The sequence below is a fragment of the Orbicella faveolata genome, unplaced genomic scaffold (genome assembly GCF_042242905.1).
Source record: "Orbicella faveolata isolate gen_17 unplaced genomic scaffold, um_ofav_v1 contig_25, whole genome shotgun sequence".
In the NCBI taxonomy this organism is placed as follows: domain Eukaryota; kingdom Metazoa; phylum Cnidaria; class Anthozoa; order Scleractinia; family Merulinidae; genus Orbicella; species Orbicella faveolata.
The window spans coordinates 4,536,790-4,561,373 of NW_028301553.1; the positions used below are offsets into that span (position 1 = coordinate 4,536,790).

The window sequence follows — 24,584 nt, forward strand, 5'->3', positions numbered from 1 at the left end:
TTGGGAGGAAGTCTACCTCATATTACAACCCCTTTTTGAACTTTAAAGGGCGAGTGGAGGATTATGGATGAGAGTTAAACTTCCTCTCCAAATATTCTCTCCAGGAAAGTAAAGGATTATGGACGAGATTTAGTCCTCCTTCGCGATTGTTTCATTCAGGGGAGTGGGGGTTTTGGGGGACAGGAATTAAGACTCTTCGAACAATCTTCCCCTGTAAGATGGTGGGGGATTTTTGGCCGAAGATAAACTACTGTGCACAATGGCTCGTGTAGGGGTATCTCCCGATTTTTTTATTATCTGACGATTTTTTTCTGGCATTGCCCTCTTCTTTGGGAATGAGCAATGTTCATTGGATTAAACTGAATTTAAATGCAAAGTAAAGGACAACGACACAGGTTTAACCGCACTCACCTTTCTGGTTCTGCGGCATATTTTTTTCTACAGCTATTTTCTAAATAATATTTTATCACAGGAAGGTGTAAGAGCTTATTGGATTCTAGTCTTTAATTTGCTCTTTGCACCTTCCTTACATCAGCTAAGTTTACTTTCGTTATTTGCGAAAATCTCTATCTTTTTATTCTTCCCTCATACAGACTTGATATTATATATATTCACGTCCGCTTCATTTGTTAATCAACTATTCCATCGTAACTTACTATGAGGATCGACAGATTTACGATAAACGGAGTACAGGTGCTTTTCTTAAAGTTTATTTCCAAGTTCAAAGAGAATTTATTTGAAAGTGTTTCTGCATTTGTCTTTTAGCCAGTTGTTCGCTGTGGTGTATCATTGTTCACTTTCTTTACTATTCCTCAGGCTACCTGTTGATCGAATCAAATATTAACAGTTCATCAGAATGTGTCACGCAGAATCAACATGTATTATTATGCGCTGAACTGTCGGAGTGAGGGTGCTGCTGCGATACCCTCCTACTCGTTCTATATTTTCTTTCCAAATAAAGCTTACTGTGCTTACATACATAATGAAATGTTCACAAGGTAACGTTAGCTTTTGGCTTCAGAAAAAAATAAACAAATACTAAGCAAAATAAACTAGTCGTTTAAATATAGAACTCTTACTAAATGATTGCCAATTAAATCTCTACACTTTAAAACGTCACTATAGTGTTATCGAGCGCAGAATGAACTGTCTTTTGAGTCCATCTTTCAGCTTTGTCCGAGCGATTATCAGTTTTTTTTCTAAAATTTCGAGTGCTGTGACAGCAAATGGCCTTGTTTCACTGAGCCTTCTGGAGAATTTGATTATCCATTCAATATTTCTAAATCCTCTTCCGAAACTTCGGCGAGACGAGAAAAAATGTCCCTATTTTGCAGGCTATCTTCAACAACTGAATAGTAATGGCTGATCGTACAAGGTATACCTTAGCCAATCAAAATGCAGTATTGCATTAGTATAATCCGGTAGATTTGTACTAATGATAAACAGGTTACTGTACCGTTGTCAAGCACAATAACTGTTGGTTATTAATTCTTACATAATGATCAAGAGTGATCACAATAAAACGTTTTCATGAAATCATTATGAAGACTGATTGACTTTGTGAATTCTTTTGTTAGAAAACATTTTTGGACCTAGAAATTTTAAAGTTAAAATTGTAAATTTCATTTTCAAAGTTAAAACTTTAACTTTGCAGCAACTATTTACTTCTGCTGGCATGTTGACACGACCTTGTTTCCTTACTTATGATCAACAACACGCTTTGCCTCCATCTGAACCAGTAGGGAAGAAATGACTCGCAGTTAATGTCTTTTTTCAGGTTTTCTGAACTGTACTTAACAAATCTTAAGAAAGAAACTGACATATTCATTTCCACTTGTCTTATTCGCATCCTTGGATGGGCCGTGGCTCAATATTTCTCTGCAAACTGAAGTCGAGTGATACAAAACTTAAGCCCTGCGCCGCTTGGTTGGATTATCGCTTACAGAAAACAGCACCTCTTGTCAAAGATAGTTTTTTATGTTTTTGGTATCCTTAAAGGGACACAGTCGGCTTTGGGACCGCGCTGACCTGGACACTAGTTTTCTCACTTTGAAAAAGTTCACCTCAACCTGAAATCAAAGATACTCGTCGAGTACATCTAGAAATCCGCTTCAATCTTCGCAGTGTTTTGCTTGATTTTCAATCGTTTACTGAAAAACCTGTTTTTGAGTGGGCTTTTGCTCATCCTATCTTTTGTATCATATTTGGTTAAAAACAGTATGGATCGTGTCTCTGTGATATGCAAATTAACTATGAAATCAGATGGTATCTAATGCGCATGTGCTCCAGCTGACTGTGTCCCTTTAACTTTTAATAGGGTACCACTGATTCATGCTTCAAAAGTATTCATATTATTGATAAAAGAACGTAAAACCGAAAAATCAAAAACAAAGCCTCTCCAGTCTTTTCAAGGTACTGGACGTTTTTTTAAGCTTTTCGAAATATATGAACTGATTATGTCGTTCTCAAACCTTTTTATCAGCCTAGCGTTTTTGTCAGTAGTCCGACATCACCAAGTCCAATTACATCCTTTACAGGGACAGGATCCGGTACTTCTTTTTTTATTAGGCTACGTCGGTCCTTGCAAATTGACCTTGTGTTTTCACTGCTTACCAAAGCGTGGCTTATAACTACCATAGTACACTTGCCTGCCAAGGAGTTGAAAAACAAATATTGCTTCGGAAACAACATCAAAACTCGATCTGCTATTACCGACCAGCTAAGAAATAGACTGACAAATGCGGGGTAAAAATACAACCTTTATCAGCAATGATGTGAAATGATTTCCTGCTGCAAATTATTAACGACCTGTTAACATGTCCACGACTAAATTTCCTCACGGTTACGTGTTTGATTCTCGGTTCCAGTTTCTTATAGGTCATCGATACAATTTCAAGCATATCCTTAAGACAGTTGCATTTGTTCAAATCATAGTTAACAGAGGGAATGGTTAAGGATCCCAGCAAACATCAAAAAAGCAAACAAACAGGCTAAGAGTTATGTTGGAAGGTCTTTGACCTTGTAAATCTTTTTGTTTTATGCTCCTAGACTGTGCATGAATTACGTAATCGCAATATTTCTATTGGTTAGCTGTATGAGCACACATAACAACTTTTTGTATTTTTCCAGATTTTGGGCAGGGTCAACCTCCCTCCCCCGCCCCAAACAGCCAACAAAAACATACAACAAAGAAATTTGCCATGATTCATAATCATTTCCCTCTATTAACCATGTTCAAATGTATCGTGTTTAAGTACTTTCTTATCTCACTTTAATTATTAATTGCCAATGCGTCTCGAAACAGTATTTAGGTCAATGCTCTTTCCAGTATCTTGATAAAGTGAAAACATTGGAAACTGACGCAGATCAATATAAATAACTAAACTTGGTAAACTAGATGATTTATCACCACATACTGCATATGTGTTTTATTACTATACCGCATTTATAATTTGATGAACATGGAAAGAGACGCTCTCAGTTAACCTTCACCCTTTGCAGGTTCTAAAATTTGTTTCATTTTTAAGAACTCCATATAAGAGATAAAAAGGATAGACGAATATGATTAAAATTCAAAAGGTTTGTTCAAAAGTTCCAAAGCAAAAATTAAACCTTAATGATAATTATGTCTTGAAACCTTTCCTCAGGAATACTGCTTGTAAATACTTCTTGTAAAATCACGGTTCCTGCACTAAGTGAGACTAGTTTCTAACTTCTGATAATAACGTTTTCCAATGCAATAACTTTGTACTAATCTTCCTTATGTCGAATCGATGTAAAACTTTTACACTGAGTTGCTAAAATGAGCTTAGATCAGGAGCCATAATCGGGGACGGAGGCCGTAAGCACGCGCCATTTCTAGTATTGGGGCTGTCCCTATGATATGGGACAATTTTTCTATTTTTAGAACAAATTGCGCCATCGTGTGCGGAAAGCGCGCGTACACGCTGCGAGGATTTTTGCGGTTGTAGCGCGGGGGCAATGGCATCCGAAATTCCAGACATGTTTTATGCTTTTGGCCCACAACTCAATACGTTTATGTCTGTTGGAATTTTGCTCAAATATTTTCGTCGTAAGCTGCTCCAATTCGACTGAAGTAAGGCAGTGTCGAATTTAGGTATGTCCCGTTTTATATCACTCAGACCAAGTTGTGTTCCGCTGCTTCTTTTACAAGAGTTCCACATTACTCCACTATAAATTTCACATATGCTGAAGATTAACAGCTTTTCCGTAACACAGCAAAAAAACTGGTTGGAAAAATTTGGATATTGCAGCGTTTTAGGACTTCAAAGTTTCCCTCCTCTTGCCACACGCTTGGGGGATTTCGCCAGAGTCTATCGCCACCGAAAAGTAGTAAGCAATTGCAAGTTTGCATTTCGTCTGAATTGTAAGTAACACTTGATATTTCATCAAGGCCCAATAAGTTTACGTCTGTAGACACGGCTAGGCTTTGGTTGTGTAAAAATTCAATAAATTGTCTGTTGTCGATGAATAAGAGCGCCCGCCGATCCGTGTTTTTTGCAGTCAGTAAACATGACAAATTGGACTTCCGCAATAATATCTCTAGTTTTTAAATATGTTCAAGGTTGACCATATGAGGAAGTAGCAGATCCCATTAAAATAGTGCTCAATACACATATAGTGTAGAGCTGAGTATATGAGTAATAACGAAGAGGCAAGATTTGCTGTTACTCCGAGTTTCGTGCTTACGCACTCATCAGACAGTATTTAATGATAAGCATTCCTATCAACTAGATATATATACACGGTATTAAACAATAGGCTAATTGCTGGACTAGTTGCATTACAATAAGTGATAGTTATACTGGAAAACAATAGGTGTGAAGACAGAAATTACGGGGACGAGTATAAACTGCGTGGGTGCAGTACAATATAAAGAAAGTGTCAAGCGTTCTTCAAGTAGAATTTGTTCTCGTGCCGGCATTTAGAAATAAGTTCTGATCTTTTGTTTAGTAGATTGTCGTTGCTATGTTTGATAATCATTAGTTTCTCTGTGAGGCAGAGGTCGCATCGTTTGGAAATGTTGTTGTAGGGTCTTGCACGGCTAATAATTGACCATTTGATGTTGAAGTCTTGTTTTTTGTCGTGTAGTTGCCAGATGTATTTAGAAAGCTCGGTGTTGTTGATGTGTTTTCTGTGCTTAAATGTGGATTTGTGCTGCGAGAATCTCTGTTTGAATGTTCCTTCTGTCAGTCCAATGTAGTTCTTGGTTGTGTTGTTAGTTGTAACTTGTGCGTTGTAGATTACACTGGAAGTCAGGCATTTGTTGTCTAGCGGGCATTGGTCTTTTTTGCGGCAGTTGCATTGCTCTCCGGTGATTGCGTTGGCGTTGTTGTCGGCGTTTGTTATTTTCATGTTGTGTTTGTTGATTACTGTTTTCATGTTGTCCATGCAACTGTAGCTGACTTTGACGTTGTTTTTGTTGAAGAGGCTGTGGTATTTATGTTGGTTCGGAAAGTGCTTAGATATGAGCTTCAGGAATGTTCTACCGATGTTTGTCTTTACGTTTTTACTAAATGGAGGGTTGTACCATATAATGTTTCTTTGTCTGTTGCGTCGGGGGCGTGTTGGTTGATTGTCTTCGTTGTAAATTAGTGTTTCAGAGTATCCGCTGGCTTTCAAAGCAGTTTCGTAGATTGGTTTGGCCTTGTTGAATTCGTGTTCGTTGCATGAGTTGGCGGAAATACGGCGATTGATGGATGCTGGAAGTTGCTTTATTATGTTAGGTGGGTGGTTAGACTTTGTGTTGATGTACTGCGGCTCGTCGTTAGGCTTTCTGTAGGGGCAGTAGGTACCTTTTGTAAGATCGAAGGTGACGTCCAGGTAGTTAACAATTTTCATGTTAGTCTGTATGGTAATGTTAAGTCCATATGTCTTGAAGCGTCTTGTTATGTCCTTCCTTGTACGGTCTGCTTGAGGTCCGGAGATGTTTTTGAAGATGGCAAGTCCGTCGTCTCTGTAAAGCCCGATGTTGTCTATCCCGTATATGTTACACAGGTCGTCGAGAATGAATAAGCCTACGAGCTCGCATACTTCGGCTCCGTCGAAGCTGCCCATAGTAACGTCAAAAGAACTGTTGTTTTTCTTGATCCAGGCGGTGTTACTGTCAAAGAGAAGGGATTTTCTTGAATGCATAATAATATCGATGTCGCGGTCCGTAATGGAAGTGAATTGTTTGGCGAAGTTGATTGCGTCTGTAAGAAGTTTCTCAGTAATGGAAGGGTAGAAGTTCTCAATGTCAAATACGGCGAAGGTATGTTGATCTTTGTGTTGTATAGAGGAGAACCAGTTGATGACGGATGATGAGTTTTTCCATTGGTTAAGGCCAGTCTTCTGTCTCACAGTCGTGTTAATGTTCGCGAGGATTTCTTTACTGATACGTCCAATCTCACTTTTTGCAGGGTTAATGAGTGCCAACGCAATCACCGGAGAGCAATGCAACCGCCGCAAAAAAGACCAATGCCCGCTAGACAACAAATGCCTGACTTCCAGTGTAATCTACAACGCACAAGTTACAACTAACAACACAACCAAGAACTACATTGGACTGACAGAAGGAACATTCAAACAGAGATTCTCGCAGCACAAATCCACATTTAAGCACAGAAAACACATCAACAACACCGAGCTTTCTAAATACATCTGGCAACTACACGACAAAAAACAAGACTTCAACATCAAATGGTCAATTATTAGCCGTGCAAGACCCTACAACAACATTTCCAAACGATGCGACCTCTGCCTCACAGAGAAACTAATGATTATCAAACATAGCAACGACAATCTACTAAACAAAAGATCAGAACTTATTTCTAAATGCCGGCACGAGAACAAATTCTACTTGAAGAACGCTTGACACTTTCTTTATATTGTACTGCACCCACGCAGTTTATACTCGTCCCCGTAATTTCTGTCTTCACACCTATTGTTTTCCAGTATAACTATCACTTATTGTAATGCAACTAGTCCAGCAATTAGCCTATTGTTTAATACCGTGTATATATATCTAGTTGATAGGAATGCTTATCATTAAATACTGTCTGATGAGTGCGTAAGCACGAAACTCGGAGTAACAGCAAATCTTGCCTCTTCGTTATTACTCATATGTTCAAGGTTGATAAATGTTTGAGAACATATTAAACTGCTAAGCTGAAAATATGTGAATACGGCAGGAATAATCACCAAAGTTACGATGACGTTTTCTTTAATCAAGTCGAATAACGATTTCGATTTTGTTGGCTGAGTTATCAAAACTCCTTGTCTATTTTATTTTCGCAGCTCACGTAGGGGCCAAACCACCCCCCTAATGTTTCATGAAGGCTATATTTGCTTGGTTTATATATTTCTGAACCAAGTTTGGCAGATGAACTTTCTTTGTTCTCCAGTTTATTTTAATTTGGAAGTTGTGACAAAATGTCAGATTATGACGTCATAATTGATGACGTCACCAAAACGTGCTATAATTTTTTGTAAAATCTGATGTAAAGATTATATCATTGGAAAGGCCTTGCCTTGAGGAGTAAAATGCCGGAAACCGTTTTTTGCTATGATGATTATTTTTTGAGATATGGTAAATTAATTTTTTTTGCTTTCCCCCCCGGAATTTGCTTAACGATACTGTCCTTCTTAAGTCAGTCTCTCTGGTTTATTTTTTTCAGTCTTTTTCTAGGAAGGCTAATAATCTAGAAAAATAGAAAGCTTGATGTTGTCAAAAATCGTATGGTTTTAGAAATTTGATTTTCGGCTTTGTTAGGATAGTATTAACAGTAAAAAAACGGGTGACGTCACAGCATCACGAGCCAGAGCTAACCGGAAGCTAAAAAATTCGCCAGGTCCGGTTGCTATGGGGTGATGTCATTTATCTGTTAGGTTGCTGTCATCGGAAGACTTTTGCGGTTCTATTGTGGTTAGCGATAATTGCTTTCAGTGAGAGTAATTGTGTACAAAAGTAACCTGGTTATTTTCAGATATGATCTGGCCACACAATTGATATTTTATAATAACTTTTCATAACGCGGGAATATTGCGCGGTCATATATAAAAAAGACTTCGACTTCGAATGAACCCGTCATCGGTCGTTGAAAACGGACACAAAACGAGATGTGCCTCTGAGTTAGAAGATATGGTGTCTCTCTGACGCATTTGTGCGAAATTGAGCCAGTTTCCAATCGAATTTGCCTCGAGGAGTTAAAGGAGGCGCGTGGGTTTTCTTTCACGGGAAGGGAAACAAAGGAGCTGCCCTGACTATACATTTAGATTGGTTTTCGCTTAAACCATAAAACAGTTGTTGAAAACCAAACGAAACCGCCAGCCACGATTGATTTATACATGAATTTATTCGTCCAAGAACGACGGAGAGAACCAGAAAGTGTTTTCAGCTTGCGCTGCCCGTGACCAACCTCCCAGAGCATCGAATCAAGACAACAGCTTCAAAACTCAACAAGCAAACGCACCAAGTTAAGTCTTCCGATTAATATTTCATTTATATCATAACTTACACCCATTGTCATGCTTTTAGATTGTATGGGGACTAGATAGCTACTAAAATGTTAAATCACTATTTTCATTCGTGGGTTAGACCCTAGACTGAAGTCCAGTGCACACCAGTTTTCTGAAAGACGAATCCAGATATATAGTAAAATCACCATGTAGCCACATATTATATATCTGCTCTGGTTTGCCCACGCAAACGTCCTCGTAGTATTTCTACGTTACCGAGTGCTACAGGATATTTTACAAAAACCACATAATTTTTCAGTAATGCGTGACACTATAAGAAACAAAAACAACAACAAAATCGTCATTTTTCCGTCGTGCGTGACATTATAGGAACATGTTACATATCCTTTCTGGTTCATCCAGACTGAAGTCCATGCAATACAGTTGCTGAGTGCTTCGGGATATGTAACAAAATCGTCATAGTTATTTTTTCCGTCGTGCGTGACGTTATAGGAACATGTTACATATCCTTTTTGGTTCACCCAGGCTGAAGTCCATGCAATACAGTTGCTGAGTGCTTCGGGATATGTAACAAAATCGTCATAGCGGCAAAGCGGCATTTCTCGTAAAGAAATACATTATGTACTCGAGATTTCTATTGCTGTTGAGAGCTTTGTCATAATTTTTGAGATAATTTCCTGACTGCCATAACATTAACTGATTTTCAAAGTGTCGGCGCACATGATCTTCGAATTCGAATACTAGAAAATTCAGATTATTTTTGGAATCGCTAAGCAACAAACATGTATACAGAGAATACCCTAAACAAGTTTCAATCAGGCTTTCCGGCGGTGGAATATCTGAGAACATTTCTGACTCTCGGGCAATTGTGGGCTGTTGGGCATAGTCACTTCGCTTACTGAATAACAGTGATAACTGAGATTAGCAAAAACGTTTCATCTATACGTGCTCCGTAGCTTTACAAGAGTAAGAAATGTATCAGAAAGTCTAAGTTTTAAACTGGCGTTTGCGACCCAACCTAGAAAACACATTGTTTCAACGTTATTTTTTCTTTTAATCCAAATTTTTCACGTCAGTCGCGCGATTTCCCGAATCGTCGACTACTAAAATGTTTTGTATCTTTCTGACACGATGGAATTGTGTTACAGTAAATATAATTTCACACTTTAGGATTATGACACATTCGTGCAAAACTTGACACGTTTTGTGAAACAAAAACGATCACCGACAGGGATATGATTACACTGGAATGTTGTAAGCCACTGGATATCCCGTGGACTTGTAGGACTAAAAGTTCTACATCTCCACGGGATCTCAGGTCTGTTTTTTGGTTGCTAAGAGCGTCTGGCTCGTTATGTTACGACGTAACAAAACTTATTTTAACGCAATAACACTAGAGGGATAATTTTTTATTCCGATTTTCTTCTTTATTTTTGCTTTAGTCATTTTTCCAACACATTGTACAAAATATGCATATTAAAAACTTCAAAAGTGGCAAGAAACATGACGTCATCACTGTGACGTCACAACTTTGACATTTACTGACATTTTTCACATAAATATAATTGGCAATAGGTCTCCTGCTCTTCTGCCAAGTTTGGTGTAGAAAGAGTTTATATTTTTTAAGTAATGCGAAATAATGTGAAATATCCAAGAACTGATGAAACATTTGGGGGGTGGTTTGGCCCCTAGCTGTGTAAAATTTCACTACGTTGAAGAAACACACATGATAGTAGCCTTTTGGCGTTAGTGAAAATTGTTGCAGAATCTCAGCACAAAAGATAACGAAAGAAATCTTTGTCAAGATTTGTTGCCAATTAGCTACAATTGAAAACACAGACTCGGACTTTAAAGTGCACGCCCTGGAGCTACTTGTACGCGTCAGACGTTCCTTCCAAAACTTGCCAAACGAGCAGAAATAATAAGAAACTATCAAAAACAGGTTTTGGTTATGATTAAGCACTGTTTGAGAAATTCACAAATTACCTCGATACCAGAGTAGAGAGATTTCTTACATAAACTTTATTCTTTAGACAACATCCACGCGAGAACCCATGACATGTGCGTGGATCCGCGCGGATGTATGTCCGAGTCAGGGTGGCGCAATTTGTTCTAAAAATAGCAAAAGTGCCCCATATCATTAGGTGCGCGCAGATCCCGAGACTTACGGTCTCCGTCCCCGGTTATGGCTCTTGCTTAGATTGAAGATTGTTTATTTTTTACGGAAAACGACATTCCAAGGAAGCGGGAGACTGCGCGTGCAGCAATTAACATACTATGTAAATTCAAAGCTTTCTAAAGTTTTCGATTCTATTTTATCTATTTTCTATTTCACTATTACATTTCATAAGTGTAAACAGTAGTTTTGATACCTTTTGACCTGTGTACTTGTTTTATTTATCTATTTTTCTCTGGGTCCATTTTTATTTATTTATTTATTTATTTATTTTTATTTATTTTTATTTTTTTTTTGCTGTTTGTTTCAAAATGTTTCGACCATTACTTCAGTTTATCATTACAGCTACCCCGAGAGACTAGCGTCACATATTTATTCTAGCTGGAATGTTATTTGTTTGCTGTTTGCTTGAATACTGACACAAAAACTTTATTCACATGCAACAAACTGTTGTTTTCTTGAGAAAAAGAAAATACTCAAACTACACTTTGAAATCTATGTCAGTGAAACATCGCTACATCGAAAACGTGACATTTCTCTAAAGGCTTGAGCCCACTTGTGCCCGGACACATGCAAGTACGTATCGAAACCAAACAACGCTCGTAAATATTTTCAGCCACCTGTTCTCTGTTCTAAAAGTTAATTTTCCATGTTAAATGGTGTAGCAAGACACTAATTTGCCCTAGGCGATGATATTTTTTCATTCACCTCCATGTTTAACACTGTACTTATATCAGTTACACAGACGAAAAAGTAGTGCATGTTTATATAGATTGGTCAAGCTTCGAACATTGATGACCGAAAAATGATCGTGTTTGGCAAAGCGCAATTAGAATTGTCATGCCGATAAAGTCATGAGCTCTATCAGTCGTTATAAATTAAGTTGCTGTTCGTTCTTGAATGCCTGACAATACTATTTTAAAACACATTTGATTTTGAGTAATTCCTTCTCTAAATGAATCGCCTTTAAAGTTCATTTGCGGCCTCGTATAAGGAAAGCATTGTTCGCACTGCAAATTATCATTGTACTATTAAACTGGAATTGTTCTCGTAAATTGTCGTACATGCTTCTCTGTCTGCAGCGTAAGTGGATCACTTCCTTAAATCTTCGTTCGCAAAGCCAAGCCGAGAGTAAGCTGAAATGCTACGTTAGAATCTTTGTTTTTCACAATGTTTATATCAAAATAAATTTGTAACAATTTCTAGTACCACCACCACGTTTTTATTCTGTTAAATTTGAATTCAAAATGTTAGGAAAAAGCACTTCAATTTTGCATTGCGGAGAATATTCGGCCGTTTCAAGTTGTCCTTGAAAATAATAAATTGCGATGTTCAACCTTCCACTTCAGTCTCGTACTCAAAATATTAATTTTCCCAATTGATTGTCATACATTTCTTTTGTTGTTAGTTTATGAATTTGGTAACATTGCCTTTGTAACATACTTGACAACGCAACGAGGTACGATGTTATATTTTGATCACTCTTGGACTGAATCCGTTAATGTAAACGACTAGAGAAACAAGAAAACGACTTATCTGAAGTAAGATATTTCCAGGCCAGGGTCCAAGAGCCAGTACACTGCTATCCAAAATGACTACACATTTCTTTGAAAGGGCATTAAACCTAGAAAGAAAGGAAACATCAACAAAATAGCTGGTTAATATTGATTGTATCACTTAACACTTACTGTTTTCACAATGTTCTTACGAAGGTTATAATAATTAACACCAGCATGTTTTATTCTGTAACTTTGATTCCATTATGTTACTGGACAAGTCTCCAATCTTCAAGTAAAATTCTTCTTACTAGTTACAATATATCCTGATTCCAATATTTTCTCTCCAACTGAAATGCTTATAACAAGGGTCAGGAAGGCATTTATATGGTCAGACTCTGATCACTCTTTGGACTGAAACCGTTCAATGGTAAACAGAGAAGAAAACGACTTACCTGAAAAAAGGTCTTTTTCTGGCTGTCAACTTGAACCAGGCTTCGAGAGCTTACACACTTTGATCCAGCATGGCTACACTTTCTATTGAAACGATGTTTGCATTCAACCTGGTGATAAAAAGAGCAGAAAACAACAAATTAAATTACTTTTCAACGATTATCGGATCTCCAGTTGTGTTAATTTCGAATATTTGCCCCTAAATACACATTTACAGTGCTTTTCTAAAGCTTTACTTTATTGAAATTGATGAACAAATCTCTCGCAATCGTGTACTTTTAAGAATTCGTTCGGACATCAGAACAATTCATCGTTGCCCAACCGGTATGTAAGAGTTTATGGGTTCGAATCCCGTCACGGACGGAGATGTTCAATTCTTTGTCCCAAACTCACCACACGATCAAAATTTCATCTTTCACTACTCCCGATTAGATTTCTCTACAGGATACTTGGAATGACACAGTTATTAAAGTGGTCGACGACAAATTCAAGTAAAATAAGGAAAGGGTGAACTTATCTGAATTAAGATTTTTCCAATATGTCATATATAGTGCACCAGCGTTCAAGAATTACACACTGCAATCCAAAATGGCCTCACTTTCTCTTCAATATCCGAGTTCACCTGGCAAAAAGGGAGATTAAACATAAAACGAACTATTTTTTTCATCAACAAATTCGAGACGTGTTTATAAATTTAATAACAGGCAATTCTGCAGTGACTTCTTAAAGCAGGTATCAATACTGTACGGTAAAATTATTTAAGAAAACACTAAATTTTTGTTGGCTGGCAAATCTCAAACAAACTTCCTGGTTCTGCCGAGGACATTAAAATAGTTAAAGATTTTCTCTGCAAGATACTTTAAAATGTATTGACATGGAAGGAGATTTTATTAACTTTAGACTGAAACCGAAAAAAAAGGAAAATTTGAGGTGCTGGACTTATTGTAGAGAAAAAGCGTTTCCAGCCATTAGCAAGCAGTGAACTACTGATTGAAACCACCGAGTCCAAGAGCTAACGAAGTTGTTTTTCTTGCATTGGCGAATTTTCAGTCCTTCGTTTCATAAATTTTCCAGAAACCAAGTGAGGCAAGGTGCAAATAAATTTCTAACACCGGCAAAAAATATTTTATGAACGTTACTGCTGAGCTTTGGTGGTACATTTAGACAACATTTCTCAGTTAATGAATAGAAAACTGCGAAGATAATATCTGGTCTATCTGAACCAAGATGTTTGCAATACTTACATTGTACCAAAGAACATTAGAGCCACGCACTGTCGTACAAAATGGACTTGTTTTCTCTCAGCATATCTTTTTTAAAACCTGCATGAAAAAGAAAAGAGGAAGCTTTGATACACTGACTTTTAAAAACTGCGTTAGGCTTAGGAATTTGGTCAAAAAAATGCAGAGCTAGCGGTTCACAGAGACATTTAAAGCATAAATACTATTCAGACAGCGTTTAAACGCACAAAGCAGTATAAACTTATTATTTTTTTGCTACATGAAGACAGTTTATTTGGTTATTTCCCTCAGGATGTACCCTACATAATAAAAGAAAATCAATTATTTTCTTCCTTGGACTGATACTGTAAATGGTATAAGACAGAGGGGTTAAGAAAATGAGAACGAACTTATCTGACTATAAAATCTTTCAGATGTCGTCTACTTGCATCGAAGCGAAGGGTACAACACTACAATCCAAAATGGCTGCATTTTCTTTCAATGCACGTGCACTCTGTGTTCAACCTTGGAAAAAAGAGAGCAAATGTCAATAAATGAAGTAAATCTCCTTTATTCAATAGAACAGTCTTGTAGTTGTACGATGTTGCTATTTTCAGGCATATTACATTGTATTCGCTAGCCTGAAATCAAGAGACTAGAGAAATGCATTTTATAGTGGTGACTGGCTTTCTTTTCGCTCAGAAAATTTACTGAGTACAAACGTGTTAGGTCTGGGATTCTGGTGGTATATTGTATTTCGATCAATCTTGCTCTGAATTAAATCGTTTACCAGGAAAACGACGAACAAATGACAAAACTACGATGTACTTATCTGGAATCAGTCATTTCCTGTAGTCAACTACCAGGTTGCGCTAGAGCCCAAGAACTACAACCTGCAATCCAAAAAGGTTTCTGGCGCATTTTAATTTAAATTACAATACACTAGAACAAAAAAATCATAAAATTGCAGCAAGGGTCAAACTGAACCATAGCAATCAATTTATCGTGATAGCTATCTTAGTCAGAATTTTTAAATCAGACTTTGCAACAAGGTCAGATCATACTTGTAAAATAAAGATAAAGTAAAACCTTGAATTTACCTGAAATTGGAGTTGATCGCAAAATGAAGAGACTGATAAAGAGAGAACGTAGCTTCAAAGCTGAACACGGCTGCTCATAATAGACTACGAGTAGTCCCTCTTTCACTTAGTCCGTCGTGCGTGACGCGAAAGAAATTCGCGAGAGAAAAATGGCCGCACGATATCCTAGGAGCTAGGAGCGCGCGAAAGGAGGGACTACCGCCTAAGCCCAAGGGTTTGCCCTTTCACGGCCGAGTGATTTTTCGGTGTAGGATTTCTCATCTTGACGTCCTCTTATTATCGCCTGTTATCAATAGCCCAGGGAGATCTGAATAAAATTGCTCTACTCTACTCTTCAAGTAGCCAGGCAAAAACATATGCCGTGAGAAGTATATCTTCGTTCAGTGTTCGTTCAGCGAAACTGCCAAAGAAGTTTTAAACAGAAGACGGCGAATGAGGCCTCTTGTAAGGATTTTCGCTGCGTCTAAAAGTTATTGCGAAAATTTCAACAGAGTTTCAACCGAGAATTTACATTATACATTATACATTATACATAGGAGATCATCCAACTGCGGTGAAATGTTTGCCGATAGCAGCGGAAAATTTCAGGTGAATGTCCGGTTTCAAGTGAGAGTCCGGATCAATCTTTCAAATGGGCGGCAGAAAGGCCAAGTTCAGTGAATTGATATTCGCTGACTTAGACGATGCTGTTGAGCGGCGAAATCACTAACACGCTCGCAGTCGGGTTGGAGGCAGAAAGCTTTGCCAAACAAAACACTGGATGAATTTAAATCTTTCCAAAGCCTGTTGGCAGATTCGCAAGAACATCACGGCTTGCGAAGCGCGATTCCAACGCTTCGATTTGCTCTGGTACCGCTTCGATTTGCTCCGGTTCCAAAATATTCCTGCAAGACGTCACAGGTATCTCGAATGTTGACAACACGTTGTCAACGCGCCTAACATAAGCCAATCATATTTTGGCGTTGTGAGAGCAACGCATATAATTCAAACTCTTGGGCTTAGGCGGTAGTCCCTCCTTTCGCGCTCTCCTCGCCTCCAGGATTTCGCGCGGCCATTTTTTTCTCGCGGTTTTCTTTCGCGTCCCGCACGACGGACTAAGCGAAAGAGGGACTATTCGTAGTCTAGCTCATAATGGTTACATTTCCTTTGGGTTCCCCTCTGTTCGTCTAATGCCAGAAGGAGAGAGGAAACTGTCAAAAATATATTACCTTTGAGTTTGAGGTCTTATCAGTCGGTCAATCAGTTTGGTAGTTAGAAATCGGCCATATAACATCGGACAATATCGCCTGCATTAACAAATTTCTTAACGTTCTCTTAGGATTATTTTCTCGCCAGAATTCAACGCAAGTTTGCTCAAAATTGGTTCCATTCGTCAAGTAATTTCTGATTTCACGAAAATGTGAACAATTATGAAAACACGGAGATGAATGAAGAAAAGCCACAATACAATTATAACTCAAATCTGCCTTTATTTCTAAAATTCTAACTAAATATTTTGATATTACTTACCCGAAAATGTATCAGAAATCAATCGTGTGGCGAAGGACAAGGATGGCTGTATAACATCTCAACAAAGTCGCTCTCAAAGTAAAACCGACTAAATTAAACTCCAATTAAAACATTCACGAGCAGTAAGTTCAGCGGTTGTATGGAAACAAACTGTTCCTGCATGAGAAGAGAATTTAAATTCTCAGGGAATATTATTGACGTAACTTTAAAACTGTTCAGTCAGATCTTCATACCCTTAGCAACTCAGAGCATCGGAACAATGGACAACAAGCCGGGTCTAAAACACAGGTCACATTCCACAGGTCAAGAGTAGAAATCCTTACTCTACTGATGAATAACTATGCCAAAAGTTTCCCCTCGATCTAAAACAACATTTACGCAGAGTGCTAGGGTTAATTAGGGCTAGGAGACTGAATCTTGGTGCTGTTTATTTATCTGCAGCACAGTGACTCTGTACTCTGACTTGTGGAATGTGACCTGCAGTTCAGACCCATCGTGGACAACATTAAACAGTTACAAATACGACGAACAAGAGAGCTAGTATTTCTGAAATGTGGTATTCAGTAAGAAACTTTCAAACCTGCTATTCCGATGTGCTTGTCTAAACGAACTTGGTAATTCTTTATTCCGAAAGTTTCACACCCTCCCAGTATTCAACAATTTCTTCACTGTGTGGAGGTAAAAAATTGCTCAACGAACTGGTTATACTAAACCACTAAACTGCGGAAAAGGGCAAGCGTAGCGAAACGAGGCGAAAAGCGAACAAAGTCAAGAAATGCAAAAACGAAAGCGTATACTTATCTGCGAAGGGGAGCACATCGACGAAGATACTGGTCCACCTTCACAACACACGACGCTCTCTGACACTAAAATGAACGGGATGTCCTTTGAGACTTCCTTACATACTTGATTAAAATTCATTCCACCCACTAGAAAAGTGTTTGCTGCATCAGAATATTTCATTGAGATTTCTGTGCGTCAAACAATACAGCATACAATGATATCAATAAAAAAATATCGAATAAAGCACGCACCCAGTCGCCAGTTATTTTCTTCTACAAAAGCACAGGTATTTCAAATGAAATTCGTTGAATAGTTTTCAAGAAGTTGACTCTTGAAGTCCTTTGTGATATCACTTAAAACCCCAAGGAAAGACTGAACATGTGTCTTCGGGAGCTTGAAATTCATCGCCGCGTTTTAAATGCACAACGTGTCTTATTCTCAATTGTGGTGGCATTTTTACAGAGCCAAGCCCTGAAAACTGAAGTTGTCAGGTGTTTACCATGACAGGCACGGAAGGCAGTGCTCGGACTATTCGGTGACAACACTGGGACTCTAAAATTTTGTGAAAGCAAAAAATATAAACATATCAAAAATAATTCTGATAAATGTATTTAACATCAATTCTGTCTTGAATTCCAAACATGATTTGTTACCCACAATGCAAGGATTTGAGTTAGAGACAAAACTAGAGGTCCAGAACAATGCTTTTCTCTGACTTTCCCTTGATAAAAATAACATTTCTCTAACCAAATAAACAACAGACATGGTAACGGTTTCTAGCCTGCCCTCAGGGGCAGCCCTCCTTTCCGCCCATTCATTATGACTGACAAGTTTTTAACAAATCCTTTTTTATAGGGAAAATGTCTTTTTCCTGACCATTTCCTGACCTTTAGCAGGGTGTCTAAAAAAACTCGATTAGCGAATAGTGCAGTGGTGAACAGTCATGGATAGTGGCGAATAGTCGTCAATAGTCACCGCTTTAGTTCAGCACTGATCTGGGTTCGTTGAAACTGATCATGTGAAAAAAAAAAATAAAGTAAAATAAAATAAAATACGAATGTGAGGTAAGTGCTCTGTGATTAGTTTATCAACTGAAAAGACACAAACGAGCTGCTCTGATAACCGGTCATAAAAACAACAACATCTAAGCTACATCTTGCGTTAATTGATTATCCATACCGGTGGCGAAAGTATATGATTGTAAGCAACTATGTCAGCATACATAGTTTAGGTCAGCGGTTTATTATCAAAAGGCTCGGAGCCATTCCTGTAATTAACGTCATGTTGCAGGCAGGAGTAGGCAAAATTTCCTATTTTCTTGTCAAAAGTTTACACAGTTGTGGAGAATACACATGGCTATACTGCATATGACCTGAATGGAGGGTAAAAGTGTTTCTTCAAGGCTGTCTACGAAAGACGAATGGACATCTCAGGTAGGCTGCCAGGAAGATACATTTTCACTTATAAGCAGCTTTTTTTAAAAAAAAAAAAATAAACTACTTAGTAGCTGAAGCTTATATATGGTATGTATTTTCCCAATATGAGTGTTTTGAATTATATGCAGATTGCAGTGCAGCCGTTGGATGATATTAAGTTAAAGGGCTCGCTACGCGCATTGAAGGATTTAGTTCAGACAGCGCTTGGACCAAATGGAAGGTAATTTTAAGTTCTTACATATAAAATCCCTAACTATATCAATGTAAGCGTAAATTTATTGTAATAAAATAAAACAATCAATTCTGATTGGTCCTCCCCACGTTTTAGTGGTCATTGTATTTAATTTGTTACTTGCATTGTAGCTTAGCCAATAACATGCTGTCAATCATGTTTACTGTAGTGTCGGCTGACACTATAGACCGATATATTGACCGATATATTGACCGACACTCAGCCAATACAAGGCTGATACAAGGCCGATACCTGGCTGATGTATCGACCGAGTATCAGTCAATATATTGGTCAACAGTATCAACCTGCACCACCTAATGTAAACATGATCCCATTTTGTTAATATCCCAGGTAATGAAGGGTTTAGTCTGCTAGATACCCTGGTCCCTGGGGTTTTCTTTCTTCTTCTTCTATCACAAAAAGCCATCTTTGTGGTGGTCAAAAAGAGTGTAAAAAGACATGTACTTCAGGGCACAAATTCGACCATTAGGATATGAAGAGAGCAAGAAAACCTCTGGAATCAGGGTATCTTCTCCAAAGACCTAGCACTAAATAAAGTTTGCTGATTCATGACCTGTATTTGACTGATTTGATAATGTACATTGATGTCAAACCCAGGAGAGGGGACCCTGGCCATATGTGAGAATTTGACATCTACTACACATCATCCCACCCCTTCAATTATTTTAAATACATGACATTTGTACATGTGGGGTCCGGGCGTGAGGGTTGGGATGCTTGACTTTGTGAGAGGAGTACTGAGCTTGAAGCCTAACCATATGTAATTGTTGGATCATCTTGGGAATAAAACCCATGACAACTGTTGGAAGGGAAGGGTTTGTTTTCCGTTATGCCTCAGTTAATTTATAACTGAAGGTAGATAAATATCCATTCTGCCAGCTAGGTGGCAATGGAATCTAGTGTCACACTGTACAAAATAATAGCTGTACAGATACAACAATAATTTCATTCAATACTTTTCACTACAATACATTTGTCTTTATTTTAAAAGCATGTGAAGTTTCCCATCTTTATACTCGTCTGATACTCAGGTTGAAGTTCTTCCAGTCATCCTCTGGTGGTCATGTGACTGTAACATCAACATCAGGCAAGATTCTTCACAGCTTGTCTGGCTTGTCACACCCCATACCAAGGTTGATACTATCTGCTGTGAAGGGCCATCTTGAAGGCTACAGTGATGGTGGTTTGAGAACAGCACTTCTCTTACTAAGGTGCCTATTAACCTACATGTAATTGCATTTCATCTATCAACACATACAACACATTGCATCCATCCATGAAGCGTAACAAATTAAGCACACAGTTTTACTTTTCAAACGTTTCAACAACACGCACCATGACTGGTACAAAGGAATTTTAAAAGAAAGATTTGTTGCGTAAGATTTTAAATTTAAATTTATCGATGACATAATTTTTTATAATATCAATTATTAAATTCTTGAATTTATGAATTTACTTCCATTTTCAACAATGTAATATTGTTATATTTTTTATTGTAAAAAAATCATTTTAATTTTATGTACTTACATTTTAGCTAGGTTGTATTTTCTTTGTTTACTTGTTTATCAATTAATTTATATTTATGTTACTTTAAGAGTGGGCTTCCTGCGAGGTAGGTTTATGGCTAAGCGCAGTTGGTACTATAAATATAGAATTGTCTTTAACCTACATTGAAAGTTTTGTCTGTTATGTAACACATGCAAAAATGTTAAATTATATTTCTCTTTCAAAGATGAAACTAGTAAGATGAAAGCCCCATATTTGGTACAGAACATGTAAAAAAAATGTGATGTAGTTGGAATGATTGCCACAACAACTTGCTCACACCTTGGGTTTAACACCTTAAAAAAAGGTGGAAAGAAACGCTTTGAAAGTAGAGAGTTGTATGAGACCTCATATAATCTTGCAATAATTATAGTCAGGGACCAAATCTTCTAGTTTATCTTTTTTTGTAGAATACTGTTACTGGTAATTGTAGAGGTGTGCATAGATTTATTGATCCTTATTGTTTCTCTGTTATAGTCTGATACAGTCATCCCTTGATCTGCCTGTCCCAAGAGCCCTCATCACTCAGATCAGTCAACATTCACTGCAAGTCATTACCAGTCACCTACAGTCATGTCGATGGAAAATGAACATTGATATTGGTAACATGAAGACCATGCTGTCCATTGTAAACAACATAATTGGAACAAAGCCTGTTTGTCGTCTTAGTGAATCTGACAAACAGTATTTAAGTGTGCTCGTCATCAAGGTACAGGATTTAATATTTTTTGTGTGTTTATCTAGCGGTGGATACATGTTCAAGGTGCCAATGCACTTACTTAAGTACAAGTTTTTATTAATACCTCAAACATGACTTACACGAGCTAAAGAGATATAACTACCCAGGCCAGTGCTTCAATCATTGAATGTTTGTTAACATGCTATATGGTGGCTTTACTAATAGACTCAAACTTAGAAAGACACATGTTTGATGTGAAATTTGACTCTGATCAGGGATGGTAATAAGAGGACGTAAGTGGTGTTAACTTGTGAGAATCGTTACAAGCTTATTGCATGCAAATTATAAAGAAAATCTAATGACTTTATTTTCTACAAATAAACAAAACCGATTTTAAAGGCCTGTTTATATTTATTCATGTTGCCATGGCAACGGCACATTCGTCAGCTTAACCATCAAAGAACCAAAGTTTGTGTTGTAAACTTGCTTGCTGCCATTTTTGGCGACCGAGGGATCAAGGGTTTTAGAGAAAAAGGTGAATGAAACAAAGGTATCAAAAACTGTGTTCAGCCACCTTAAAGTGCACCTAACCCCAAAATATTTTTCGCTAAAATGAATCCACTTACTGTTAAAACTAATTCGGCGAAAAAATTTTTGAATTTGGTTGAATCCTCAATTTGCTATGGCCCGCCGAAAACGCGAAAATCGCCCTAAATCGGCGCCATTTTGTTTCACGACCGAGTTCTGGGGGGAATGGGTCCAGCGGCAGTTGTGACGTCTACCCAGGAACGAAACGTGTTTCGCCGCTAGTCATTTCACTGTAGTGGCTGTGTTGCTCGTGAAGAATTTGCAGCTAAAATGCCTACGAGGTGTGTTGCAGGCGGTTGCAGCAACACCCCAGACTTAGAAAATGGAATAGCGCTTCACTGTATTCCATATTTTGGTGACGATCGGCCACAAGCGAAAAAAAGACGAAAAAAGTGGCTGGACTTTGTAAAGCAAGAGAGAGCGAAGTGGGAGCCTTCGAAGAACTCGGCCATCTGTTCAGTGCACTTCAAGCCAGAAGATTTCCACCTCAGGTATGAAGTTTATATCAGAGTCATCTGAATAAAAACTCATCTCTGACTCTGAGGAGGAAGACATCTTGATCTTCTAGCGAAAATTTGGGCGTTTTAGAGCTAAAATATGCAAAAGCGAGTATTCTACACTACGACGTCCAAAGAAAGGAAAGAGAAATGACTGAGGGCTGTTCTATTCGGTACCTGGGTAGACGTCACAACCTTGCTCGACCCAGACTCCCTAAAACGCGGTCGTGAAACATCTCGAGCACGACTTTGGCGGGCCATAGAAAATTGAGGATTCAACCAAATTCAAAAATGTTTTCGCGGAATTAGTTTAAACAGTAAGTGGATTCGTTTTAGCGAAAAAAAAATTTGGGGGTTAGGTGCACTTTAAGCCTCGCGGAGCCAAGTTAGAATTTTAATATATCAAAATTGGCCTATTAACAACAAACATAGCATAGTCGGATCAAAATTCCTTTCAGGTGCGTGTTTTTCACAATTCAAAGCACATAATCTTAACGTGGGATGCATTTCTTTTGTTCAAAGCATAATTCTCGTGGCTGTAATGAATTTTAATGTGGGTATATATAAAGAAGTGTAGAATGACACACCCATTTTAGCGTCGGTTGCCGTTGCATTGAAGGCAAGGGCGAAGACATCTTAGTCGCTGTGCTCCCCTCAGGCAAGTCCATGTTTTCTTTATTTATCGCCGTTGAATTGAAGGCAAGGGCGAAGACATCTTAGTCGATGTGCTTCCTTCAGGTAAGTCCACATTTTCTCTAGCTAGTTACGCGTCCTAGCTGTTTCCCTCGTCTTTCAATTTGATCATTTAATGGTATAATAAAACTTTCCTCAATGCTGTGAAAGCTTCGAGGTGCATGTGTTTTTCCTTGACACCGAAGACTGTATTTAGGCGAAGTTGAAAAACCGAATAGCAAACATTTCTCTTGTGAGTAACTGAATGGATTATTTTTAATAAAATGTTTGTTTACAGCTTGATAATCTGCTTGGTTTGCCGTTTGACTTTGTCATTCGCAATTTGTTTCGTCACCTCGGAGCGCTACCATGTACACTCTTTTTAACTGTTATACAAACAGAAAATTCCAACCGCCTTTGCCTTTGCTCTGAGACGAAGAGAACAGTTATGTAGTTATATCAGAACCTATAACTAATCTTCAGTTCGTTCCCACTGCAGTGCACCACTTTGTTGGTAGTCGTTTAAAAGTGTTATTCCTCATTTTGAGGGAGTTTTGTTACGTGCAAGGCCGATAGACGTCCGTTAACTGATACTAATACTCAATCAAGTCAGTTTTGCTTGAGTTAACACGCGAAAAACTTAACCATGACTTTCCTGTTTGTTCACAAGAATTGACCACAGGCAGCAAAGTTGTATCCAAAGGAATTGAATTGGAGTGACAGGCGTCATTCTCCAATTCAAATCAAGTGTAGCACGACCAGCTATGGACTCCTGGCAAGTTTCATGTTGACGACAACTCCGTTGAAGTTCAGATAAGTGAATCACAGTTGTCGCTAGATTTTATTTAATATAATCCTTTGAAGTTTTGCAGCTAAGTCCAGTTTAGGGGCATTCAGACGTAACATTAGAACCGGTTTGCAATTTAATAAAGAATGTGATCGATTTCAAAATGAGTGCATGTCGCTGGTAATTTTGTATGCCTTGGTGCTGAATGTTTCGTAATTTTAATGGACGAGTCTCTTGTTTGGACGTATTTTTGCTTAAAATTAACCCACAGACAAAAGTGACACGTATTATTTATTTCGTACTATTAAGTTAAAACATTTTTCATTTATCTTACAAATACAGGAAATCGAGTACCGAGTCTAAGATCTTACGATTTGGTGGCACTAAAGTTTTACTGTTTTTTTTTTTGTTTGTTTTGTTTTGTTTTTTTTTGCTTTTTTTTTTTACATAATCCATTCGTAGAATGCTTCAGTTTATCGTCCTGCGATCGTGTTTTTCTGTTTAAAAAAAGAATGTTTTGAAATCCATAGCAAGAATCTAAGAACTTCTAACTTATTGACTACACTGGCAAATTCGTTTATTAATTCTAAAAAAAAAAAAATTATCTGAGCTGAAGCTAACTGACGAGCCTATAGGCGTAGTTCAATGAGGAAAATGAGCAAAAAATAGCAAAATTCTCAGCGCAGGAAAAGATTTGCAAGCTCTTTAGGCTAGCTATATTGTTATTTGTTCGCCAACATGAGAGCAATTGGCTTTTGAAACAGAGAGGTGTTTGGTTGTACAAAAATTGAATTCAAAACAATTGACGTCAATGTCTGCAAGCAGTGAATATTGCTCTTTATCTCTGATCCGTTGACAGAAAAACTTATTGCCAGAATGTTGTCATGGAAATCAAACGCAGATGAATCC

General features: G+C 37.9%; 1 protein-coding gene and 2 long non-coding RNA genes across 3 annotated transcripts; 2 read left to right on the top strand and 1 right to left on the bottom strand.

Annotated features, from left to right (window-relative positions):
- Nucleotides 1–540: 540 nt before the first annotated feature.
- Nucleotides 541–2,562, bottom strand: LOC149108661 (uncharacterized). Its single transcript, XR_016208832.1, has 2 exons — nucleotides 2,472–2,562; nucleotides 541–821 (listed from the first exon to the last, which is right to left on the bottom strand). It is a non-coding gene; the product is annotated as an uncharacterized LOC149108661 (long non-coding RNA).
- Nucleotides 2,563–18,420: 15,858 nt separating this feature from the next.
- Nucleotides 18,421–21,196, top strand: LOC149108662 (molecular chaperone MKKS-like). Its single transcript, XM_089293796.1, has 5 exons — nucleotides 18,421–18,651; nucleotides 18,783–18,874; nucleotides 19,939–20,118; nucleotides 20,930–21,120; nucleotides 21,162–21,196. Exons 1-5 carry the CDS (start codon nucleotides 18,595–18,597, stop codon nucleotides 21,194–21,196), a joined length of 555 nt encoding a protein of 184 aa, XP_089149922.1. The 5' UTR covers nucleotides 18,421–18,594.
- Nucleotides 21,197–21,220: 24 nt separating this feature from the next.
- Nucleotides 21,221–24,321, top strand: LOC149108663 (uncharacterized). The gene is made up of 2 exons (XR_016208710.1): nucleotides 21,221–22,954; nucleotides 23,559–24,321. It is a non-coding gene; the product is annotated as an uncharacterized LOC149108663 (long non-coding RNA).
- Nucleotides 24,322–24,584: the final 263 nt, after the last annotated feature.

Bases quoted from the DNA above. Each gene is read 5' to 3' on its own strand.
- LOC149108662 (XM_089293796.1), top strand. From the start codon at position 18,595: ATGGAGGGTAAAAGTGTTTCTTCAAGGCTGTCTACGAAAGACGAATGG. The intron at 18,652-18,782 runs GTAGGCTGCCAG...AATTATATGCAG, and splicing joins AAGACGAATGGACATCTCAG to ATTGCAGTGCAGCCGTTGGA. The intron at 18,875-19,938 runs GTAATTTTAAGT...TCTGATACTCAG, and splicing joins GCGCTTGGACCAAATGGAAG to GTTGAAGTTCTTCCAGTCAT.